Source organism: Oncorhynchus nerka, linkage group LG15, assembly GCF_034236695.1.
Source record: "Oncorhynchus nerka isolate Pitt River linkage group LG15, Oner_Uvic_2.0, whole genome shotgun sequence".
NCBI classification, from domain to species: domain Eukaryota; kingdom Metazoa; phylum Chordata; class Actinopteri; order Salmoniformes; family Salmonidae; genus Oncorhynchus; species Oncorhynchus nerka.
Window position 1 is genome coordinate 57,515,375 of NC_088410.1, and position 25,427 is coordinate 57,540,801.

A 25,427-nucleotide genomic window follows, 5' to 3' on the forward strand; every position below is an offset into this window, starting at 1 on the left:
CAATATGTTCCTCCATCATGTACAGTAGACTACAGACAATATGTTCCTCCACCATGTACAGTAGGCTACAGACAATATGTTCCTCCATCATGTACAGTAGACTACAGACAATATGTTCCTCCACCATGTACAGTAGGCTACAGACAATATGTTCCTCCATCATGTACAGTAGACTACAGACAATATGTTCCTCCACATTGTAGAGTAAGCTACAGGCAATATGTTCCTCCACCATGTACAGTAGGTTACAGAAAATATGTTCCTCCACCATGTACAGTAGGTTACAAGCAATATGTTCCTCCATCATGTACAGTAGGTTACAGGCAATATGTTCCTCCACCATGTACAGTAGGTTACAGGCAATAAGTTCCTCCACCATGTACAGTAGACTACAGGCAATATGTTCCTCCACCATGTACAGTAGGCTACAGGCAATATGTTCCTCCATCATGTACAGTAGGCTACAGGCAATATGTTCCTCCACCATGTACAGTAGGCTACATGCAATATGTTCCTCCACCATGTACAGTAGACTACAGGCAATATGTTCCTCCACCATGTACAGTAGGCTACAGGCAATATGTTCCTCCATCATGTACAGTAGGTTACAGGCAATATGTTCCTCCACCATGTACAGTAGGCTACAGGCAATATGTTCCTCCATTATGTACAGTAGGCTACAGGCAATATGTTCCTCCATCATGTACAGTAGGCTACAGGCAATATGTTCCTCCACCATGTACAGTAGGCTACATGCAATATGTTCCTCCACCATGTACAGTAGACTACAGGCAATATGTTCCTCCACCATGTACAGTAGGCTACAGGCAATATGTTCCTCCATCATGTACAGTAGGTTACAGGCAATATGTTCCTCCACCATGTACAGTAGGCTACAGGCAATATGTTCCTCCATTATGTACAGTAGGCTACAGGCAATATGTTCCTCCATCATGTACAGTAGGCTACAGGCAATATGTTCCTCCATCATGTACAGTAGGCTACAGGCAATATGTTCCTCCATCATGTACAGTAGGTTACAGGCAATATGTTCCTCCACCATGTACAGTAGGCTACAGGCAATATGTTCCTCCATCATGTACAGTAGGTTACAGGCAATATGTTCCTCCACCATGTACAGTAGGTTACAGGCAATATGTTCCTCCACCATGTACAGTAGGCTACAGGCAATATGTTCCTCCATCATGTACAGTAGGCTACAGGCAATATGTTCCTCCATCATATACAGTAGGCTACAGGCAATATGTTCCTCCATCATGTACAGTAGGCTACAGGCAATATGTTCCTCCATCATGTACAGTAGGCTACAGGCAATATGTTCCTCCATCATGTACAGTAGGCTACAGGCAATATGTTCCTCCACCATGTACAGTAGGCTACATGCAATATGTTCCTCCATGTACAGTAGACTACAGGCAATATGTTCCTCCACCATGTACAGTAGGCTACAGGCAATATGTTCCTCCATCATGTACAGTAGGCTACAGGCAATATGTTCCTCCACCATGTACAGTAGGCTACATGCAATATGTTCCTCCACCATGTACAGTAGGCTACATGCAATATGTTCCTCCATCATGTACAGTAGGCTACATGCAATATGTTCCTCCACCATGTACAGTAGACTACAGGCAATATGTTTCTCCACCATGTACAGTAGGCTACAGGCAATATGTTCCTCCATGTACAGTAGACTACAGACAATATGTTCCTCCACCATGTACAGTAGGCTACAGGCAATATGTTCCTCCACCATGTACAGTAGGTTACAGACAATATGTTCCTCCACCATGTACAGTAGACTACAGGCAATATGTTCCTCCACCATGTACAGTAGGCTACAGGCAATATGTTCCTCCATCATGTACAGTAGGCTACAGACAATATGTTCCTCCACCATGTACAGTAGACTACAGACAATATGTTCCTCCACCATGTACAGTAGGTTACAGACAATATGTTCCTCCATCATGTACAGTAGGCTACAGACAATATGTTCCTCCATCATGTACAGTAGACTACAGGCAATATGTTCCTCCACCATGTACAGTAGACTACAGACAATATGTTCCTCCACCATGTACAATAGGCTACAGACAATATGTTCCTCATAAAAATTACAATATTGCATTCGGGGCTTTCCAGTATTTTTATATGTGGGGAGCATAAATTCTCCAATTGTAAACTAACAAAGAATTTTGAAAGTTACATAAATATCTGTTAGAGTCCATTACCTGCTACCCGGACTATAATGTTTGATACACAGAGAAAGAGAAGGAGGAGGAGGAAGGGGAGAAGGATGTGGAGGAAGGGGAGAAGGAGGGGAGAAGTAGGTGGGTATATAGAAACAGTGGGATGATACTGTATGTGTGTGTCTGTGAATGTGTAACTGACCTGTGAGTGGGAGAGGAAAACGGGTCTGGATAAGACGATCCACTCGACCACCTTGCTGCAGGGCGGGATGGTGAGAGAGCCTGTGTAGCGGTAGTAACTCCCCAACGATGACGGTAGCAGATCCCTCAGGACGAAGGAACTCAGGAATGTCTCCTTCTCTGGAGGGTGGAGAGAGAACACATAAACACATATTAACACAGAGAAACACACACTAACACTGCATCCTTCTCTTGAGGGGAGAGAGGACACAGGAACTCGCACATCAACACAGAGAAACACATTCAAACACAGCCATACCCACAACCCATATACAGTACACACTCAGCGACCCACACAATGTAAACAAAGTGCAGGCATAATTATTCCCACATAATTAAATAGAAAATGCATACATTATATTGTATCTTTACGCCTTTTTCAATCACCACATGTTTACAATATGGTGGATTTATTTACCCCACACGTCTAGTATTTCATTTTAAACGAGGTAGAAAGTTCTGTGTTTATTAACAACTGACATACAGTACCAGTCAAAGGTTTGGACACACCTACTCATTCAAGGGTTTTTCTGTATTTTTACTATTTTCTACATTGTAGAATAATAGTGAAGACATCACAACTATGAAATAACACATTCAGTCTTCACCAAGGTCCGGAGGTCAAAATGTGTAAAAAAATATATATAAAAAATAGTTATCCATCCATCGCTTTTGGAATTGTCATGGTTCCCTGACTGTCTAGTTTTTATTAATGACTGTTAGCAAGCTGGGTAGAGTGACGAGACTATAACTGTAGTCGGTCCATTATCAATTCTACACAGTTTCAATTTGAAATAGTCATTTGTGACCCGTTTTAAGAAGCTAGGTGTATGTCGCACATCACTACTTCACAGGTAAGGCATTTGACAGTTAACATTTTTTTAATCAAAATGAGTTATTTGGCAGAAATGCTTTCTGGAACACAAAAAGGTGTATGCCATCTGGAATTTTTATTGCTTTCTGGAATAAAAAAAGGTGTATGTCATCTGTAAATATAAATACAATTGTTAGACTAGTTGGTTGTGCCACGGAAAAAGCCAAGAACCTTCCCGCTAGCCATGATTGGCTGATATAATTGTTGGGCTGGACATGCCGTGAAATGAGGTCGGATTGATCTGCCATGTAGCATGCTTCTGTCTATAACATGAGCTGCTCAGTATGTGTAGATAATTCTTGCTACCAAAGCTTTTTTGAAATATACCATAGAGAACTGAACTGCAGAAGTGTTGATACTGCTCTCAACATTTCTGCCCTAAATTTAACAGCAACTATCGACAAAGATCAGTGGGAAAAATGTGTGATGGACTACTTTCTGGAGGATGATCTTGCCATGCTGACTCTCTCTGACTCAGAAGATTAAGAAATCCCTCATTTAGGTAAAAACATTTTAATTGAACCAGACAATGTAGAGTCTTCTGGTGACAGTTATGGGGAATAAATGACTATCAACAGTGTTGTTTTCACGGGAGAAGTTGACCAAGTTTTGATCTCAAATGAGGAGGGAGTCGAAAAGAGAACACAAAAGGCTGTTGTATAAAACATCTGTCTATCTTCAAACTAAGGGCAACCATGGTATCCATGACAGAGAAGGAGAAGCGTTCATCTATGTATACAGGTAAGAGTCTAGATACATTTTCAGATATTATACATTTGTAATTTTGTCAGAAAGTCATTTTCACTGCAAGTTAAACTGTACTGTTAGCTAGCTAGCAAACGTTAGCTGGCTGTCTCGATCGCTAACGTTACGTGTATGATCTGTGTAGTAATTTTATTAGTATCTCAGAAAGCTATTTGCATTGATAGTTATAGCATAATGTTAGCTAAATAGCTAACATTGAACCTAGTTGGTTAGCTTTAGCTACCTGCAGATTCATGCACGGTGGCTAGCTATGACAATCAGTTTGTATTGCTAGTAATGTGGGTTGGCATTATGGTTCATTGTTTAGCTCACTCTGTTCAGCACATGGCCTCACATGTGAATCGTTAGAGATGGGTGGGGCTAAACTTAAGAGGGTGTGAACGATGCTGAATGGGTGTAGACAAAGACGAGCTCTCCAGTAAGTGTACCAAAACATTCAACAGCCATTTTCTCAAAAGTGAGGTTCAAAGCAGAATTATTTTCCATTATTCCTAAACTGCAGTGTATGGTATACAATTTTCTAGCTCCGAGTCCCTACCTTTTTCCAATGTCAAAATAAAAATAAAAACATTTAAAAATGTTGCTACATAAGTCCGAATCAAGGTGGTGGGTCACATTTAAATGTCGATTGAGATGTTTTTTTTTCTGGGGAAAAACCTTTTGTGCCAGATTGAATTGGCCTGTTTGACACATTTGATGTAGGGGAAGTAAGGTAGCTAGGATCTGGAGACAATCTGGCATAGTAAAGTGGAGGCTGAAGACAATCTAGGTTAGTAAAGTGGAGACTGACGACAATCTGGGTTAGTAAAGTGGAGGCTGAAGACAATCTAGGTTAGTAAAGTGGAGGCTGAAGACAATCTAGGTTAGTAAAGTGGAGGCTGAAGACAATCTAGGTTAGTAAAGTGGAGGCTGACGACAATCTGGGGTAGTAAAGTGGAGGCTGACGACAATCTGGGGTAGTAAAGTGGGCGCTTGAGAAATTCTGGGGTTGTAAAGTGGAGCCTGGAGACAATCCTGGAGACAATGTGGGGTAGTAAAGTGGGAGCTGGAGACAATCTGGGGTGGCAACAGGACACTAAACTTGGGGTTCAGATATAAACCATGTCATCCGGTACCTTCTAACTGTCATGTGGGTTTCTATCGAAGGATGAGAAGGGCGCTTCACTGTGGACTATGGAGCGTGGGTGGGACATGGGACGGGAAAGTGGACGTGACTGTACAACATACTTATCTGAACGGAAGCACCTTTCCGTTCCTGACATCGTGAGCTGCTTCAGTATTCACCGCATCTCTACTACCCGCCTGCCCTCAGACAGCACAGCTGTATCGTGGCACTGCCTCAAACCTGCTGATGGATGGATGGCTGAGGCTAATAAGCTAGCGGAAACCCTGCCACCGCCACCCCGCTAGAAGAGAAGACATTAAATGTGCATCCCAAATGGCACCCTATCACCTATGTATTGCACTACTTTTGACCAGAGCCCTATGGGCCATGGTCAATAGGGCTGGGTTCAAAAGTAGTGCACAACATAGTGAATAGCGTGCCATTTGGGACGCATCCTAATTACCCAGCCAGAGGGCCAGGAGCCTCCCTTGGACCATCAAAACAACACCACAACCCAGGCTGACCGGACCCAGCCCTTCCTCCAACAAGGAGGGCCTCTAGATTCAACACAAGTCTGGATGCTCAACACCGAGGGCGGTTTACCGGATCCCTATTCCTGATCTAAAAACACTTTAATTGGAGATTCTCTACTGAGCATGCTGTTAAATCCTAGGAGAAGGCTTGATCTGTGTTCGGGAGACCATGTGTAGTGACTGTATTGGCCTACCTCACAGAGTAACCACTTTAGACATCTAAAATCAAGCGATACCACCTGCATGCTAGCCCCATTTTTGCCCTGTTCCAGCCATGGCAAATCATCCAGTATAGGGAGTCAGTGTAATGAATGGGAGAGAGACCCAGAGAAGCACGAAGGATAGAGTTGTGTGAGATTAATCAGCATGAGTAAAGAGGTCTGCATTTTACGGCTATATGCTCACAGTTTATTCCGTTCCTCCATTAACACGTCTTCTCTTCGTCTCTGAGTTGACCCACATAAAGAGAACCACGTCAGTAGCACATTGTTAAACCAGCCATATGTGTTGGTACACATAAAGCGTGCAAGCACACACACACACAGCTGCATGGCTCTATAGAGCCCTGTGTGTGTGTGTGTGTGTGTGTGTGTGTGTGTGTGTGTGTGTGTGTGTGTGTATGCAGATGGACCAAAGTATTATGGACACATGCTAAAGCACATTTAAATGGGCAGGTGGAGACACGACATAACGCATGTCTGTAGAGACACCAGCTTCCAACCACACTCTGCTCGCAGCTCACACCAACTCTGATTTCATACAACATGCACTGCAGCTAGGCACATCTGTCTCCCCCTAGCATTAAAGATTAATGGTGCAAGCAAGCGTGCATCTGATGTTGCCGCTGTGTAAGTTCTCTCTGTCTGTGTGTGTGTGTGTGTGTGTGTGTGTGTGTGTATGTGAGCAAGCGATGGAGCGTTGACTAATTGAGGCTTAGATGCAATTAACTGTTCCGTCTCTTCTTTGTGGCTCTACACAGAGAAGCAGGGAGCGGCGGTAGCTCACTGTGCTGCCTTCGTCTTGATGCAAGACCGGGCTCAGAGCTTGTGGTCATACTAATTTGAGAATAAAAATGAACACCAAGGTTAAGTATCTTCAAAAGCCTGAACAAACCAATGGATGACCAGACGAGAGGCACGGAATGTCTAAGTCTGGGAGACGTGTGAGGCCTGAAGCAATCACTTCGCATTAACCTCACAAACAACTATGTCCTTGGGAAGTCATTTCTCTGTCTCTTTTTTTAGTTGTGTATGTTTCCTGTCGACATTCATTTTGATGCTCTTGTACGTGACTGAAAGCCCTCTTTGGTGAAAGGGATGACGCCTTGGTCCTCTAGCAATCCGTTAGTGTGTCTGTATGTCAATGTTTCCGTGTGAAGACTGAGATCCTGGTGCTCTACTGATGCTCTGTAGTTTAAAGGCTAAGTGAGAAGTGCTATAGAACTACGGCTGCCGAACAACATCACAGTGAGAACGCAGCAAACTGCTGAGAGCATGAGCGAGATTGAGTGTGTGTGTGCGCGCGTGTGAGTGTGACAGTAGTAGTGCGAGTGCCAGGGGTTTACTCACCGTGGTGTACGACCCGTTTCAGTCCCTGGATGATGGGCTCTACGGCTGGATTGTCTCGCCGCCCCACCTGACGACACCGATAAAGAGACAGGCTCTTTTACAAGACAGCCCAGAACAGCAGTTACAGTACCCACACTCAGTTCAGCGTGCTCCTAATTTATTACCAATATTCCCAGTGTCCTATTTACGCTTAGATGAGGGGGGGGGGGGGTAAAACAGTGTTGGGACTCCTCCCTAACTCAGGTCAGTCCAATGAGAGTAAAAGTATCTGAGTGTAAATGAGAGTAAATGTAGCTAAGCATTGAATGTGGAAAATAATATGAACCCCCTTAGCGACCATTCACACAGCCTTAGGGAACCAAAAGCAGCTCCTCCTCATCGATTAAAGATGGTAAACTGGTGTGTGTGTGTGTGTGTGTCCTGCTTTGTAAAATGCAATTCAGCAGGATAAATGTGTGCGCGTGCTGATGCTAATTGCTGTAAGCGATAGGCTGTCAGAAACACAGTGGTAGCATTTAGGTCTTCATACACACAAGGTCCATCACTGTCTATCCACAGACCTACATAGGAACACCTGTGTCCCCATTCCAACCTGCCTGCTTCTCTGATCGGAGAGAGAAACGACCCTGGCCTAGCCACTCTGTGTGGCTCTGAGTGCTTCAGTAGAGTGCTTCCTAAGTAATAGACCGCATCGCCATAGTAGAACTAGAAATAGAACATCTGATAGACAGAGCGGAGTGAACCTTGATCTAGTCAGTGAGTACCGTGGGTGTAAGCAGGAGAGTGATGAGCTGGAGTGTTGGTGCTGGGTTAAGCGCACACGTGCAAACAAACAGGGAAAGAAAGTGGAGCTCTCCTCCTTGAGGGTGCTCAGTTGAAGCGTCATCATTTGAGGGTTCATTTAATTGCAGAAATAAAATGTTGTTGGTCCCATGTTTCATGAGCTGAAATAAAAGATCCCAGAAATGTTCATCCCTGTTAGTGAGCATTTCTCCTTTGCCAAGATAATCCATCTACCTGACATGTGTGGCATATCAAAAAGTTGATTTAACAGCATGATAATTACACAGGTGCACCTTGTGCAAGGGACAATAAAAGGCCATTCTAAAATGTGCAGTCTTGTCACAACACAATGCCACAGATATCTCAAGTTGAGGGAGTGTGCAATTTTGGCATTCTGAGTGAAGGAATGTCTACCAGAGCTGTTGCCAGAGAATTGACTGTTAATTTCTCTACCATAAGCCACTTCTCCAACATCATTTTAGAGAATGTGTAACCATGCAGACCATGTGTAACCACCCCAGCCCAGGACCTCCACCTCCGGGTTCTTCACCTGCGGGATCATCTGAGAGCAGCCACCGGACAGCTGATGACACTGTGGTTTGCACAACTGAAGAATTTCTGTACAAACTGTCAGAAACGCTCATCTGTCTGCTCATCGTCCTCACCTGGGTCTTGACCTTACTCCAGTTCGGCGTCATAACCGACTTCAGTGGGCAAATTGCTCACCTTTGAGGGACACTGGCACACAGGAGAAGTGTGCTCTTCACGGATGAATTCTGATATGGCGTTGGGTGGGCGAGCGGTTTGCTGACGTTGTGAACAGAGTGCCCAATGGTGTTGGTGGGGTTATGGTATGGAAAGGCATAAGCTATGGACAACAAACACAATTACATTGTGTCGATGGCAATTTGAATGCAGATACCGTGACGAGTTCCTGAGGGCCATTGTCGTGCCAACAGATGCATATCTGTATTCCCAGTTAGGTGAAATCCATAGATTAGGGCCTAATACATTTATTTAAATAGACAGATTTTTTTTTATATGAACTGTAACTCAGTCAAATCTTTGAAATTGTTGCATGTTGCGTTTATATTTTTGTTCAGTATAGAATACCACTAATTTGCCCAATAGTTTTTTTTTTTAACAAACCAGGTACTAAGATACTTTTCCATTAGGGAACGAGAAATATTCCTTGATGTTTACAACTGAAACTCAACTGGAGGCCATTTACTATCCTTCAGAAATATTCCTGGAGTGTGAGGCTGGCTGTGCTAGTCTTTAGGGGAGCCTGCGGTACGGTAAGTTAGAACAAAGTGGTGGCTTAAGGGGATAGCGGAAGAGGAACCCCCTTGCTCTCTGACTCTGTCTGTAGTTGTCTTTCACCGTAATGTCTCCCTGGAGATATCTGTCTGTCTGCATGTCGGACTGCCTGCCTGCCTGTCTGTGGCACTGACAGAGAGTCACAGCTCTCAGGAGATGGACAATGTGTGTGTGCGAATGAGTGAGAGAGACACAAAGAAACAGAGAGCGAGACAGAAAAACAGAGAGAGACTGAGAGAGACTGTTATCTATAAAAGGGATATGGGAAGTTGGAAGGAAAGAGACAACAAATAATAAAGATATCATGTGCCTCGAGAGAGCCAGCAGCTTTCAAATCAGTGTACTGTTGTTCATATCTCCTAATAAGCACTGTATTCCAGGCCTCTGCCCTGTTTCATTGTGTTTGGGAACAACTGAGACCAAGAGAACTCTTCAAACAACAACACAGCCCAAAGCCAGTATTACAGTACCTCAAAAAACACAGCCATCGCAGCAATGATGCGCTTCTCCTTGATGGCCGCACTGAGACTGTCAAAGTCATCTGAGTTGTACAGGTATATCTGCATCTGTGAGCGGAGGGGGAGAGAGAGAGGGGAGAGAGAGAGAGCAGACAGAACGTTAGAGGTGTACACACAGCCAGAGTCTTAACTGTCTCTTGAGTGACTCTGGCATGTCAGAAGAAATAACAAAACATATTTCCTCTCAGCAGGATGTTTTGCAAATAAAGAGTACGGATTTCGATGGTTATATATATACGTATTTGTTGAAAATGACTATTTCTCCTCATTTCCCTCCTCTTCTCTGTCATTCGTTCTCTCACACAAACCAACTGTAAATCACACATCCCAGCCTTAAACTGTAATGCTGTACGCCACTGTACTTAAATCAAATCAAATGTATTTATATAGCCCTTCATACATCAGCTGATATCTCAAAGTGCTGTACAGAAACCCAGCCTAAAACCCCAAACAGCAAGCAATGCAGGTGTAGAAGCACGGTGGCTAGGAAAAACTCCCTAGAAAGGCCAAAACCTAGGAAGAAACCTAGAGAGGAACCAGGCTATGTGGGGTGGCCAGTCCTCTTCTGGCTGTGCCGGGTGGAGATTATAACAGAACATGGCCAAAATGTTCAAATGTTCATAAATGACCAGCATGGTCCAATAATAATAAGGCAGAACAGTTGAAATTTACAGTAACATAATCTCCCATCCCAGTGCTGTATCATATTGTATTTACAGTAACATAATCTCCCATCCCAGTGCTGTATCCTACTGTTCTTACAGTAACATAATCTCCCATCCCAGTGCTGTATCCTACTGTTCTTACAGTAACATAATCTCCCATCCCAGTGCTGTATCCTACTGTTCTTACAGTAACATAATCTCCCATCCCAGTGCTGTATCCTACTGTTCTTACAGTAACATAATCTCCCATCCCAGTGCTGTAGCATACTGTTCTTACAGTAACATAATCTCCCATCACAGTGCTGTATCCTACTGTTCTTACAGTAACAATCTCCCATCCCAGTGCTGTATCCTACTGTCCTTACAGTAACATAATCTCCCATCCAAGTGCTGTATCCTACTGTCCTGACAGTAACATAATCTCCCATCCGAGTGCTGTATTTTACTGTTCTTACAGTAACATAATCTCCCATCCCAGTGCTGTATGCCACTGTACTTACAGTAACATAATCTTCCATCCCAGTGCTGTATCATATTGTACTTACAGTAACAATCTCCCATCCCAGTGCTGTATCCTACTGTTCTTACAGTAACATAATATCCCATCCCAGTGCTGTATTTTACTGTTTTTACAGTAACATAATCTCCCATCCCAGTGCTGTATGCCACTGTACTTACAGTAACATAATCTTCCATCCCAGTGCTGTATCATATTGTATTTACAGTAACATAATCTCCCATCCCAGTGCTGTATCCTACTGGTCTTACAGTAACATAATCTCCCATCCAAGTGCTGTATCCTACTGTTCTTACAGTAACATAATCTCCCATCCCAGTGCTGTATCCTACTGTTCTTACAGTAACAATCTCCCATCCCAGTGCTGTATCCTACTGTCCTGACAGTAACATAATCTCCCATCCAAGTGCTGTATCCTACTGTCCTTACAGTAACATGGTGAGCAGGGATCCACAGTGGGATTATGCTCTTCACATGCACTAAGATCTAACCGTGGGTCATGCTCTAATGCTTTTAATCACAGCTCCCATATGTGTCTACTCTGAGGCAAAAACGTGTAGGCCTATGTGTGTGCGTGGTGCACGTACCACAACGCTGGGAGAGAACAGCACCATTAAAAAAGTTCTAGGCAAGATATAATCAAAACTCAACCAAAGTTTTGAAAACAAACAAACTCCTCACTCAAACTGAATATAAAAGATACCCTCTCATCAAACGGCTGTGGCCGCCATGTCCTGATCTCACCCTGTTTGTTTGTACCATGACTCCCAACTCGTCTGTTGCTCGCTCCCTCCCTCCCTAGGCTCTCTAGAGTCTTTAATCATATGAGCAGGCACTGAGCAATGTTCAGGGTATTAGATGAACTTGTGGCACTGGTGCGCCCAACTTTTTCAGTTGATGTTACCAGCACATGATTTGGTTGCACCCATTTTTTTGCCAGTGCGCACCTATACTGACATAACCAATCGACCTACATAGCGGTAATCATTTATTTGAATCGTAAATCTCTATTGATAAACTGGGTAAATCAAGATGTAGCCTATGCCTATTCACAATACAGGTGAATGTATATGCAATAGGAGTGTGTGCAAGCTTTGAGTTGTGGCTCATTTCACGGGGCTACAGATGAAAAACAATCTGTTTCCCTTCGATCTGGGACTTATTTTATTGTACTGATCCATAACATTTGCATAGGAGGAGCAATCTCTTCGTTTATAAAAGTGTGCTCCGTCTCTGATGACGTCATTCACAGACACACAGTGAAGGAGACAGAAGAGAATGAATAACGTTTTGGGCAATGACCATGGTTTTTGGTGACAATCAGCTTTGAAATCAGCATACGGTATTCAGCCTTATGGTTTGCACAAACAAAATACTAGGGTAGTGAATTGATGTTAGCTTCAGCTGTAAGCAAGGAAAGTTATCCTACAAAGCTGGAAGCTACCGGTATCTTCTTTAATTGTAAATTGTTCTAGCCTGTAATGGACATTGTTTTATGAACAGTCATTAAGATGCAACATTTCTACATGCCTTGTTGCATTATTAAAGTGCATTAACTTCTGTGCAGCATGAGTGGGGAGCTAACATAATGCAGCCCACACTTCCAATGATAGGCAGTGGTTCCTCAGGACAGGCTAAATTCGGCAATGAGTCAGTGGCGCAGGCAAGCAGCAGGCGGTCACGCTATACAGGGACATCGGCTGCGCTGATAGACAGACTTGATCCTCTCTCAATCAGTAGATGACGTGAGACACATTTTTTCATGGTCTAGTATCGAAAAAGGAACAAGGTTTCGGTATACCAAAATCAAATCAAATTGTATTGGTCACATACACATGGTTAGAAGACGTTCGTGCGAGTGTAGCGAAATGCTTGTGCTTCTCGCTCCAACAGCGTCGTAATATCTAACAAGTAATCTAACAAATTCACAACGACTACCTTATACACACAAATGCAAAGGGATGAATAAGAGCATGTACATATAAATATATGGATGAGCGATGGCCGTGCGGCATAGGCAAGATGCAGTAGATGGTAGAATACAATATACAGTATACAGTATACAGTTGAGGTCGGAGGTTTACATACACTTAGGTTGGAGTCATTAAACTATCAACCACTCCACAAATGTCTTGTTAACAAACTATAGTTTTGACAAGTCGGTTAGGACATCTATCTTGTGCATGACACAATACATTTTTCCAACAATTGTTTACAGACAGATGATTTCACTTATAATTCACTGTATCACAATTCCAGTGGGTCAGAAGTTTACATACACTAAGTTGACTGTGCCTTTAAACAGCTTGGAAAATTCCAGAAAATTATGTCATGGCTTTAGAAGCTTCTGATAGGCTAATTGACATCATTTGAGTCAATTGCAGGTGTACCTGTGGGTGTATTTCAAGGCCTACCTTCAAACTCAGTGCTTATTTGCTTCACATCATGGGAAAATCAAAAGAAATCAGCCAAGCCCTCAGAATTTTTTTTTAGACCTCCACAAGTCTGGTTCATCCTTGGGAGCAATTTCCAAACGCCTGAAGGTACCACGTTCATCTGTACAAACAATAGTCAGCAAGTATAAACACCATGGGACCACGCAGCCGTCATACCACTCAGGACTGAGACGTGTTCTGTCTCCTAGAGATGAACGTACTTTGGTGCAAAAAGTGCAAATCAATCCCAGAACAACAGCAAAGGACCTTGTGAAGATACTGGAGGAAACAGGTACAAAAGTATCTATAACCAAAGTAAAACAAGTCAAATATAGACATAACCTGAAAGGCCGCTCAGCAAGGAAGAAGCCACTTCTCCAAAACGGCCATTAAAAAAGCCAGACTACGGTTTGCAACTGCACATGGGGATAAAGATCGTACTTTTTGGAGAAATGTACTCTGGTCTGATGAAACAAAAATAGAACTGTTTGGCCATAATGACCATTGTTATGTTTGGAGGAAGAAGAGGGAGGCTTGCAAGCCAAAGAACACCATCCCACGGAGGTGGCAGCATCATGTTGTGGGGGGGTTTTGATGCAGTAGGGACTGGTGCACTTCACAAAATAGATGGCATCATGAGGGAGGAAAAAAAATGTGGATATATTGAAGAAAAATCTCAGGACATCAGTCAGGACGTTAAAGTTGGTCAAAAAAGGGTCTTCCAAATGGACAATGACCCCAAGCATACTTCCAAAGTTGTGGCAAAATGGCTTAAGGACAACAAAGTCAAGGTATTGAAGTGGCCTTCACAAAGCCCTGACCTAAATCCTATAGAAAATATGTGGGCAGAACTGAAAAAGCATGTGCGAGCAAGGATGCCTACAAACCTGACTTAGTTACACCAGCTCTGTCAGGGGGAATAGAACAAAATTCACCCAACTTATTGTGGGAAGCTTGTGGAAGGCTACCCGAAACGATTGACCCAAGTTAAACAATTTAAAGGCAATACTACCAAATACTAATTGAGTGTATGTAAACTTCGGACCCAGAAATAAAAGCTGAAATAAATAATTCTCTCTACTATTATTCTGACATTTCACATTCTTAAAATAAAGTGGTGATCCTAACGGACCCAAGACAGGGAATTTTTACTAGGATTAAGTGTCAGCAATTGTGAAAAACTGAGTTTAAATGTTTTTGGCTAAGGTGTATGTAAACTTCTGACTTCAACTGTATATGTATATTAATGTATATGGCATTAATTAAAGTGACTACTGATACCTTTAATGTATTAAAGTGGCCAGAGATTTGAGTCTGTATGTTGGCAGCAGCCACTCTATGTTAGTGATGGCTGTTTTCAGTCTCTCTTTCCCAGATTTGATGCACTTGTACTGACCCCGCCTTCTGGATGATAGTGGGGTGAACATGCAGTGGCTCGGGTGGTTGTTTTCCTTGATGATCTTTTTGGCCTTTCTGTAACATCGGATGCTGTAGGTGTCCTGGAGGGCAGGTAGTTTGTCCCCGGTGACGCGTTGTGCAGACCGCACAACCCTCTGGAGAGCCTTGCGGTTGTGGGCGAAGCAGTTGACGTATCAGGCGGTGATACAGCCCGACAGGATGCTCTTGATTGTGCATCTGTAAAAGTTTGTGAGTGTTTTAGGTGAGAAGCCAAATTTCTTCAGCCTCCTGAGGTTTAAGAGGCGCAGTTGCGCCTTCTTCACCACACTGTCTGTATGAATGGACAATTTCAGTTTGTCTGTGATGTGTACGCCGAGGAACTTAAAACTTCCCACCTTCTCCACTACTGTCCTATCAATGTGGATGGGGGGTATGCTCCCTCTGCTGTTTCCTGAAGTCCACAATCATCTTCTTTGTTTTGTTGATGTTGAGTGAAAGGTTAATTTCCTGACACCTCACTCCGATGGCCCTCACCTCCTTCCTGTAGGCCGTCTCGTCGTTGTTGGTAATCAAGCCTACCACTGTAGTGTCATCTGCAAACTTGCTGATTGAGTTGGAGGCATGCATGGCCACGCAGTCATGGGTGAACAAGGAGTACAGGAGAGGGATGAGAAGCACCCTTGTGGGGCCCTAGTGTTGAGGATCAGCAGGGTGGGGATGCTGTTTCCTACCCTCACCACCTGGGGGCGGCCCGTCAGAAAGTCCAGGACCCAGTTGCACAGGGCGAGGTTGAGACCCAGGGTCTTGAGCTTAATGATGAGTTTGGAGGGTACTATGGTGTGAACAGCATTCTTACATAGGTATTCCTCTCGTCCAGATGGGATAGGGCAATGTGCAGTGTGATGGCGATTGCGTCGTCTGTGGACCTATTTGGGCAGTAAGCAAATTGAAGTGGGTCTAAGGTCTCAGGTAGGGTGGAAGTGATATAATCCTTGACTAGTCTCTCAAAGCACTTCATGATGACAGAAGTGAGTACTGCGGGGCGATAGTCATTTAGTTCAGTTACCTTAGTTTTCTTGGGAACAGGAATGGTGGCCATCTTGAAGCATGTAGACACAGCAGACTGGGATAGCGATTGATTGAATATCCGTAAACATACCAGCCAGCTGGTCTGCGCTTGTTCTGAGGACGCGGCTAGGGTTGCCATCTGGGCTGGCAGCCTTGCGAGGGTTAACACGTTTAAATGTTTTACTCACAATGGCCACGGTGAAGGAGAGCCCACAGGCTTTGGTACCAGGCCGTTTAAGTTGTTTAATATGTCTGGGAGCAAGACGTTGATGTCTGCGACGGGACTGGTTTTCTTTGTTAATCAGTGATTGACTGCAGACCCTGCCTCATACATCTCCTTTTTGAGCCGTTTAATTGTGACTTTACTTTGTCTCTATACTGACCCTTTCCTTGTTTGATTGCCTTGCGGAGGGAATAGCTACACTGTTTGTATTCGGTCATATTTCCAGTCGCCTTGCCATGTTGGAAAGCAGATGGAAAGTGGTGGTTTGCGCTTTCAGTTTGCGCGAATGCTGCCATCATTCCACGGTTTCTGACTAGCGAAGATTTTAATTGTCACAGTGGGTACAACACCGATTCACTTGCTAATAAACTCGCTCACCGAGTCAGCATATACATTAATGTTATTGTCTGAGGCTATCCGGAACATATCCCAGTCCACGTGATCGAAGCAATCTTGAAGCGTGGAATCCGATGGGTCAGACCAGCATTGGATAGACCTGAGCATGGGCATTTCCTGTTTCAGTTTCTGTCTGTAGGCTGGGAGCAACAAAATGGAGTCATGGTCAGAGTTGCCTAAGGGAGGGCAGGGTGAGGGCTTTGTTTGCATCGTGGAAGTTCAAGCAGCAATGATCCAGAATGCTACCAGCTCGTGTCGTGCATTCAATATGCTGATAGAATTTAGTTTCCTTGTTTTCAGATTAGCCTTGATAAAATCCCAAGCTACAATAAATGCAGCCTCAGGATATGTGGTTTCCAGTTTACATAGAGTCCAATGAAGTTCTTTCAGGACCGTCGAGGTGTCTGCCTGGGGGGGATATACACGGCTGTGACTATAATCGAAAACAAAACTCTTGGCAGATCATGCGTCAGCATTTGATTGTAAGGAATTCTAGGTCAGGTGAACAAAAGGAGCTCCTGTATGTTGTTATGATTACACCATTAGTCGTTAATCATAAGGCATACACCCCCGCCCTTCTTCTTACAAGAGAGATGTTTGTTTCTGTCGGTGTGATGCGTGAAGATACCAGGTGACTGTACCGACTCTAACAACATATCCGGTGTGAGCCATGTTTCCGTGAAACGGAGAATGTTCCAATCTCTGATGTCTCTCTGGAAGGCAACTCGGTGCCCTAATTTCGTCCACCTTCTAAGCCTGACCAGTAGGCTGCTCCGTCTGCCTCTCCTGTGGTAACCCCGTTGTTTTGGGTCAGCCTCTGGGATAAGATCCCATGTCCAGGGTGGAGGTAAGTTGACGTCGCTTTTATATATCCAATAGTTCTTCCCGGCTGTATGTAATAACAGTTGAGATTTTCTGGGCTAACAATGTAAGAAATAATACATTAAAAAACAAATTACTGCATAGCTTCGTAAGGACCTGAAGCGAGGCGACCATATTTGTCGGCGCCATGTCTATCCATTCAACACTTAAAGGAAAAATCCATCCAAAAACTATATCTTGGTATTTGTTTCATTAGTCCATTGTTGATATAGTCCCAAATGCTTTGCATGTGAGCAATCAAGATTTCGAGAATATAACATTCAAAATATGGGAATACAGTAGTATGATGCTGCGTTTTGCATCATATAATGCTAAATCTATCATACCAGCTGTATTTCGGTATTTTTGAAGTTATATATCTGGAAAACTTGATTGCTGACATGCAAAACATTATGGGAATATATCAATGTATTTTTCTCACTGGCACCCTGCGACCAATTAAAATGTGGTGTCGCACTGTCATGTCAAAGGGTTGCAAAAGCGAGTGTTTTGGTTGCAGTCTTGAAACCTGCTTGTTGCTCCTCTCTTCCAGGAATAATTGGATGAATCAGCCATTAGACAGCCATGAGCATTATCTACTGGGACAGTAGATAATGCTCAGGAATGGTCCTCTGTCTGGAGCATTAATACACACACAAGGCTCTGTGAATTATACATAAGCTATTGCACGTCATTAAAATAAGTTTGTTTGCCACAGACGCAAACAAATGTGTCCTCATGGTTTGGATCAAGTTTATAGGTTCTGGCTGAGGCAAGACTTTCTGAGGCAAGACTTGGTTGAGGCAAGACGAACAGCTACACTCGTCAGTCGCGTGAGACTACATATAGGGCTTCCTCCAATGAGGTTGAACCTGGTTTACACCTCACCGTGTCCACTGCGGATCAAACCTACAGTGGCAAGAAAAAAGTATGTGAACCCTTTGGAATTACCTGGATTTCTGCATAAATTGGTTGTAACATTTTATCTGAACAATAGACAAACACAGTGTGCTTAAACTAATAACACACAAATTATTGTATTTTTCTTGTCCATATAATTTAATATATAATTTAAACTTTCACAGTGTAGGTTGGAAAAAGTATGTGAACCACTAGGCTAATGACTTCTCCTAAAGCTGATTGGAGTCAGGAGTCAGCTACCCCCGAGTCCAATCAATGAGACGAAATTAGAGATGTTGGTTAGAGCTGGCCTGCCCTATAAGAAAAACTCACACAATGTGAGTTTGCTATTCACAAGAAGCATTGCCTGATGTGAACCATGCCTTGAACAAAAGAGATCTCAGAAGAACTAATATTAAGAATTGTTGACTTGAATAAAGCTGGAAAGGGTTACAAAAGTCTCTCTAAAAGCCATGATGTTCATCAGTCCACGTTAAAACAAATTGTCAGCACTGTTGCTACTCTCCCTAGGAGTGGCCATCCTGCAAAGATGACTGCAAGAGCACAGCGCAGAATGCTCAATGAGGGTAAGAAGTGTCAGCTAAAGACTTACAGAAATCTCTGGAACATTCTACCATCTCTGTTGACGAGTCTACGATTCGTAAAACACTAAACAAGAAAGGTGTTCATGGGAGGACACCACGGAAGAAGTCACAACTGTCCAAAAAAACCATTGCTGCACGCAAAAGAGCACTTGGATTTTCCACAGCGCTACTGGCAAAATAATTTGTGCACAGATTAAACTAAAGTTGTGTTGTTTGGAAGGAACACACAACACTATGTGTGGAGAAAAAATGGCACAGCACACCAACGGCAAAACCTCATCCTCACTGTAAAGTATGGTGGAGGGAGCATTATGGTTTGGGACTGCTTTGCTGCCTCGGGGGCCTGGACAGCTTGCTATCATCGAAGGAAAAATGAATTCCCAAGTTTATCAAGACATTTTGCAGGAGAATAAGGCTATCCGTCCGCCAATCAAAGCTCAACAGAAGTTGGGTGATGTAACAGGACACCGATCCAAAACACCGAAGTAAATCAACAACAGAATGGCTTCTACAGAAGAAAATACAAATTCTGGAATAGACCAGTCCTGACCTCAACCCGATTGAGATGCTGTGGCATGACCTCAAGAGAGCGGTTCACACCAGACATCCTAATAATATTGCTGAACTGAAACAGTTTTGTAAAGAGGAATGGTCCAAAATTCCTCCTGAGCATTGTACAGGTCTGATCCGCAGCTACAGAAAACGTTTGGTTGAGGTTATTGCTGCAAAGAGGAGGGTCAACCAATCATTAAATCAAAGGGTTCACAAACTTTTCCCACCCTGCACTGTGAATGTTTACACCGTGTGTTCAATAAAGACATGAAAGCTTATAATTGTTTGTGTGTTATTAGTGTAAGCAGATCTATTGTTGTGACTTAGATGACGATCAGATCAAATTTTATGACACATTTATTCAGAAATCCAGATATTTCCAAAGGGTCCACATACTTTTTCTTGCCACTGTATATTATTGATATTACATTAGATTGTACTCTGCTTGTATTCATACTATACCTAGCTTAACAACTCAATACAAGCTAAGCTCAACCATCAATATCCTAGTGAAGCACCTGCCAGAAAACATGCAACAGGACACTCAAACAATTCCCTAGACAACCAAGGTTGCTGTTGACGACAGATGGCATTGCGCAGAAAATAAAAAACAGTACATCCTTTAATACATATAACGGGTACTAAGGCAAGTGGTCCAACCCAGCTAATTAAATGTAATCCCTTTCCTCAAGAGTTCCTTTAACTGCAGTCCTTAATGGTGCCAATTTGTTGTCTGTCTGAAAAGCTAGCAGGGCAATGGCTATCTATCACACACTAATGTTATACACATACACAGACACACCGTGCATGCACACGCAGGCGGACACACAAACACACAAAGCAATGGCCATCCATCAGCATTCAAATGTTATTAGCTACATTAGCCAATTAGCTGAGTTGCTTTAGCCCCCCAGGCTTCATTCCTACACACACACACACACACACACACACACACACACACACACACACACACACACACCCCACTCCTGTCAAGGGTGCACTTAGAGCAAACCTGATGCTCAATTATCAAATACTTTCATAGCGATAAAAATGGCACCAATCTTAACAGATGTAGCTATATAAAATGGCGCCCTCCCGAATGGACGCCGTTTTGTGAGCTCTGACCCAGTTTTGCTATTTTATTTTCATTCTCAATGTATCAACTATCATTTCTTACATTTCTTACAACCGACATCAGATTTGAACATCAGTTCGGAAGTTACTTACCTCAATTCGGGCGTCAACTTTGACTCATCTGCCCTGGGCTCTTACTATAATTCCGACACAATTTTCAGGCTACCCTGCTAACCATTTCCACAACTTCCGGCCAAATTCAAATGAAATTACTATAAATATGAAACTTCCATGAAATCACAAGTGCAATACATCAAAATAAAGCTTAACTTGTTGTTAATCCAGCCGCCATGTCAGATTTCAAAAAGGCTTTTACGGCGAAAGCAAACCATGTGATTATTTGAGGACAGCACCCAGCACACAAATGCATAACAAATCATTTTCAACCAGGGAGTCAGAATTAGCGATATAATATATGCCTTACATTTGAATATCTTCTTCTGTTGGCACTCCAAAAGGTCCCAGTTACATTACAAATGGTCCTTTTGTTCGATAAAGTCCTTCTTTATATCCATAAAAACTCAGTTTAGCTGGTGCGCTTCAGTCAATAATCCACTCGGTTCCCTCCTTCAAAATGCATAAAAAATTAATCCCAAACCTTACCAATAAACTTATACAAACAAGTCAATCAATTTTTATAATCAAACCTTAGGTACCCTAATATGCAAATAAACAATAGAATTTAAGACGGAGAATCGTTTACCGGAGAAAAATATCAAAGAACGCACTCTCATTTACGCACTTGGAAGCACTACAGCCAAAATGGGAGCCACCTGGAAAAACAAACATTTCTGGCTCATTTTTCCAAAAACCAGCCTGAAACTCTTTATAATCTAGTGGAAGCCCTAGGAACTGCAATCGGGAATGATTTCGCCCTAATACACAAAACATTCTATACCAGAGCACTATTACAGTTCATAGCTATTTACAAATATACAAATATACAAGGTGCCATGTAGGAAAATAGTCCATAGATCTCAGTTTGAGTTGAAAAATGTATGACATCAAAGAATGTAAGAGTACGACATCAACGAATCAGAGGTGCACGTGATTCTAAGATGGAGCACTGTGTGTGTGTCACTCCGTCGCCTCAAGGAGCAGACAGAGTTTATTGATAGGTCTCTGTAAGATATTGGTCTTAGTCTTAACCATGACGCTCCGGACAAGACCTTTGGCCCCTGGCAAAGCCTCCACCACACGCCCCATTAGCCAAGAGTTCCTTGGGGCGTTGTCATCGACGATGACCACGAGGTCACCAGGACTGAAGTTTCTCTTAGTTTTGTTCCACTTGTTCCGCTCCTGCATAAGTGGAAGATACTCCCTGATCCATCTCTTCCAGAAGAGGTCAGTGATATATTGTACTTGCTTCCATCTCCTTCGTGAGTATAGGTCGCTTCTCTGGAATAGTCCTGGTGGCAGGACTGGCTTAGCTTTCAGATGAAGCAGATGGTTCGGAGTCAGGGGTTCTAGATCATTAGGGTCATTTGTTACAGTAGTGATTGGTCTGTCGTTCATAATCGCCTCAACTTCACACAAGGCTGTTTCCAAAGCCTCATCATCCAGTACTTGCTCTTTAAGGACTGAATAGAGGATCTTTTTCACCAGTCGGATCAACCTCTCCCATACCCCCCCATGGTGGGCTCCAGAGGGAGGGTTGAATGACCATGTCAGTCCTTTCTTCAGTAATTCATTTTGAATCTTGTTGTGATCCAGCTCTTTCATAGCTTCTCCTAGCTCTCTGTGTGTTCCAACAAAGTTGGTGCCATTGTCTGTTCTGATACTTTTTACTGGGCCCCTTCGACAGATGAACCTGCACAGGGCATTGATGCAGGAATCAGTATCCAGATAACTAGCAACTTCTAGATGGACATCTCGACTCACAAGGCAAGTAAAGATCACACCATAACGCTTCACATGAACGCGGCCTCGCTTCACCTCTATGGGGCCGAAATAATCTATGCCCACATGGGTGAAAGGCGGCAAATCAGGTGACACCCGAACTTGTGGAAGGTCGGCCATCTTCTGTTCTCCAGCTCTAGCTTGCATCCGCCTGCAAAAGACACAGCTCTTAAGGATCTTCCTTGCTAAAGAGTTGGCACAGGGTATACAATATCGCTGGCGAAGTCTAGAAAGCATGTGACCTCTCCCAGAGTGGCCAACCTGCTCATGGATGTGGAGTAAGATCAGTCTAGAGATGTAGGAGTCTTTGGGCAGGATCATAGGATTCTTTAGTTCCGTAGGCATAGCAGCTTTGCTTAACCTTCCTCCTACTCTCAGAATGCCATTGTCAACAATTGGATCAAGCTTACAGATTGTGCCGCTTCTCTTGGCACATTGTTTTCCTTTCACAACTAGTGCAATTTCTTGTTTAAAGTGCTGTCGTTGTTCAACTCAAATGATGACCTTTTCTGCTTCTAGGTCATCCACAGACAGACTTTCTTTTCCAAACGTCAGTTTGAACTTGTCAATTTGTTCCTTCAGTGAGTTTGTCAGACTCTGATCTGATCTTGGATCAGTTTGAGAGAGAATTTTCCTTTTCTGGCTTAACTGTAGAAGACTTTTCTTCAGTTTCAGCATCCAGGCAACTGCTTTCTTCAAGCTGTTCCATGTTGAATAGTACTCAATCAGTTTGCTGGTTGGACTCTTTTCTTCCACACTTGTATGGTTTACGATTACGTCTTTTCTCACCTCTGGATCGTCCGGAGGGATGGAGCTAAGCTCCTCGGGGACTTTCGGCCATTGAGTTTCTGGTTTCTCCAGGAATTCTGGTCCTTTGCGCCATCTCTTTGAGTTCAGGAACATTTCAACATGTAATCATCTTGAGGCATCATCGGCTGGGTTGTGTTTTGAGTTCAAATACCTCCACTGTTTTGCTTTCGATAGGTCACGGATCATAGCAACCCTATTAGCCACAAAGGTATGGAATCTCTTGGTATCATTGCGGATGTATTTTAGCACAGACTGGCTGTCCGTCCAAAAAGTTGACTCCTCAAGTTCAATCTGGAGCTCCAACCTTAACATCCTGTCCACTCGCACTGCCAATGTTGCTCCAGCAAGTTCCAGTCTGGGGATTGTCATCTGCTTGAGTGGAGTCACCCTTGATTTCCCCAGTATGAATGCAATGTGAACCTTTTCCATACCGTTTGTGAGCCTAAGGTAACTTGCCGTGCCATAACCTTGTTCACTTGCATCACCGAAGTGATGCAGCTGTGCAGTCTTGACTTGACCAAAGTTCTCAGGCATCATACACCTGTCTATCTGGATTCTGGAGAGCTGGTCCAGCTCTGAGAGCCATCTCTGCCATGAAATAGAGTGTTCTTCAGGGATGACTTCGTCCCATCCACACTTTAGCTTGCAGAGCACTTGAATAATTTGCTTTGCCTTTAATACAAATGGGGCGAGGAAACCTAATGGATCATAAATAGAGCTGACAGTTGAGAGAATACCTCTTCTTGTAAGGGGTCTGTTCTTGAAGTGATTCGGAAGGTAAATGCATCACTTTCAATGTTCCATCGGATTCCAAGTGCTCTTTCAACAGGCAGCTTTTCTCTGTCCAGGTCCAAGTTCTTTTATCTGCTTGGCTTTGTGTTCATCAGGGATAGAAGCCAGCACAGTGCGGCTGTTGCTGACCCACTTGGTCAATTTGAACCCACCCTGAGAGCACACATCCCCTGAGGTTTTTCGTGAGAGCTATGGCTTGTTCTTCTGTGGCCACTGACTTGAGGCAGTCATCAACATAGAAGTTGGACTTGACTGTTTGAATTACCTCTTCATCGTACCTCACAGTTGTCTTCTGCAGTCTTTCGCAGTGCAAAGTTTGCACAACTTGGAGAGGATATAGCACCGAAAAGATGTACCGTCATTCTGTACTCCTCCAATCTTTTGTTAGTATCACCATCCGGCCACCATAGGAATCGCAGGAAGTCTAAGTAATCTTCATGGACACGTACTTGATGGAACATTCCTTCGATGTCTGCCATCATGGCAATGTGCTCTTGCCGAAATCTTAGCAAGATTCCTATAAGCGTGTTTGCCAGGTCAGGGCCTTGAAGGAGTTCACTGTACCTTTATAGGATGATGAACAGTCAAACACTACTCGTATCATTCCTTTGCGCTTATGGTGAACACCATGGTGTGGTATGTACCATACCTTGCCTTTCTCTCTGAGGAGCTGTTCTTGTGGTATCTTCTCGGCGTAACCTTTTGTTATCATCTCTTCCATGAAGCCTTTGTACTCTGCAGCGTAACCTTTGTCCTTCTTTAACTTCCTGATAATATTTAGAGCCCGCTGCTTTGCCATGTCACGATTGTTTGGCAGGACTACATCTGTTTTGCGAAAGGGCAACGGTAAGTAGTAGTGATGGTCTTTGAGGGTTATGGAGCTTGATACGATCTCCATAAACCTACGATCCTCAGCTGACATCTCACTTTTCTCTTCATACCCTATCTCGGGAAAGTCATGGTTGTACTGATTTACAAGAAGAACCCCCAGGTCGGCAATTGAGATACGATTGGCCATCATCGTAGGATGCCCAGATTCTTCTGCCATGGTACAATTGGTTCCATTGCCTTTGGAGCATTTACGCCAATCAGGAGTTCGACGTCGGCGTCAATATCCTTCAACTGAACTTCTTTCAGGTATGGCCACCTTTTGAGATCTTTCTGAGTGGGAATATTCTCTCTTGTCACTGGGATCTTATTTTGGGTGTAGACCTTTGGTATTGCAAGAAATGTGTCACCTTCCACATTGCCAA

General features: G+C 43.4%; 1 protein-coding gene across 1 annotated transcript in view; it reads right to left on the minus strand.

The window, feature by feature from the left end:
• The window catches only part of LOC115142954 (receptor-type tyrosine-protein phosphatase gamma-like), a 324,742-nt gene that overhangs the window by 87,943 nt on the left and 211,372 nt on the right, over positions 1-25,427 (minus strand). The window contains exons 5-7 of the mRNA XM_029682861.2: positions 9,872-9,967; positions 7,299-7,365; positions 2,416-2,573 (exon numbers count right to left, since the gene is read on the minus strand). Coding sequence (XP_029538721.1) covers positions 2,416-2,573; positions 7,299-7,365; positions 9,872-9,967 — 321 coding nt within the window. The remainder of the gene's footprint in view (positions 1-2,415; positions 2,574-7,298; positions 7,366-9,871; positions 9,968-25,427) is intronic.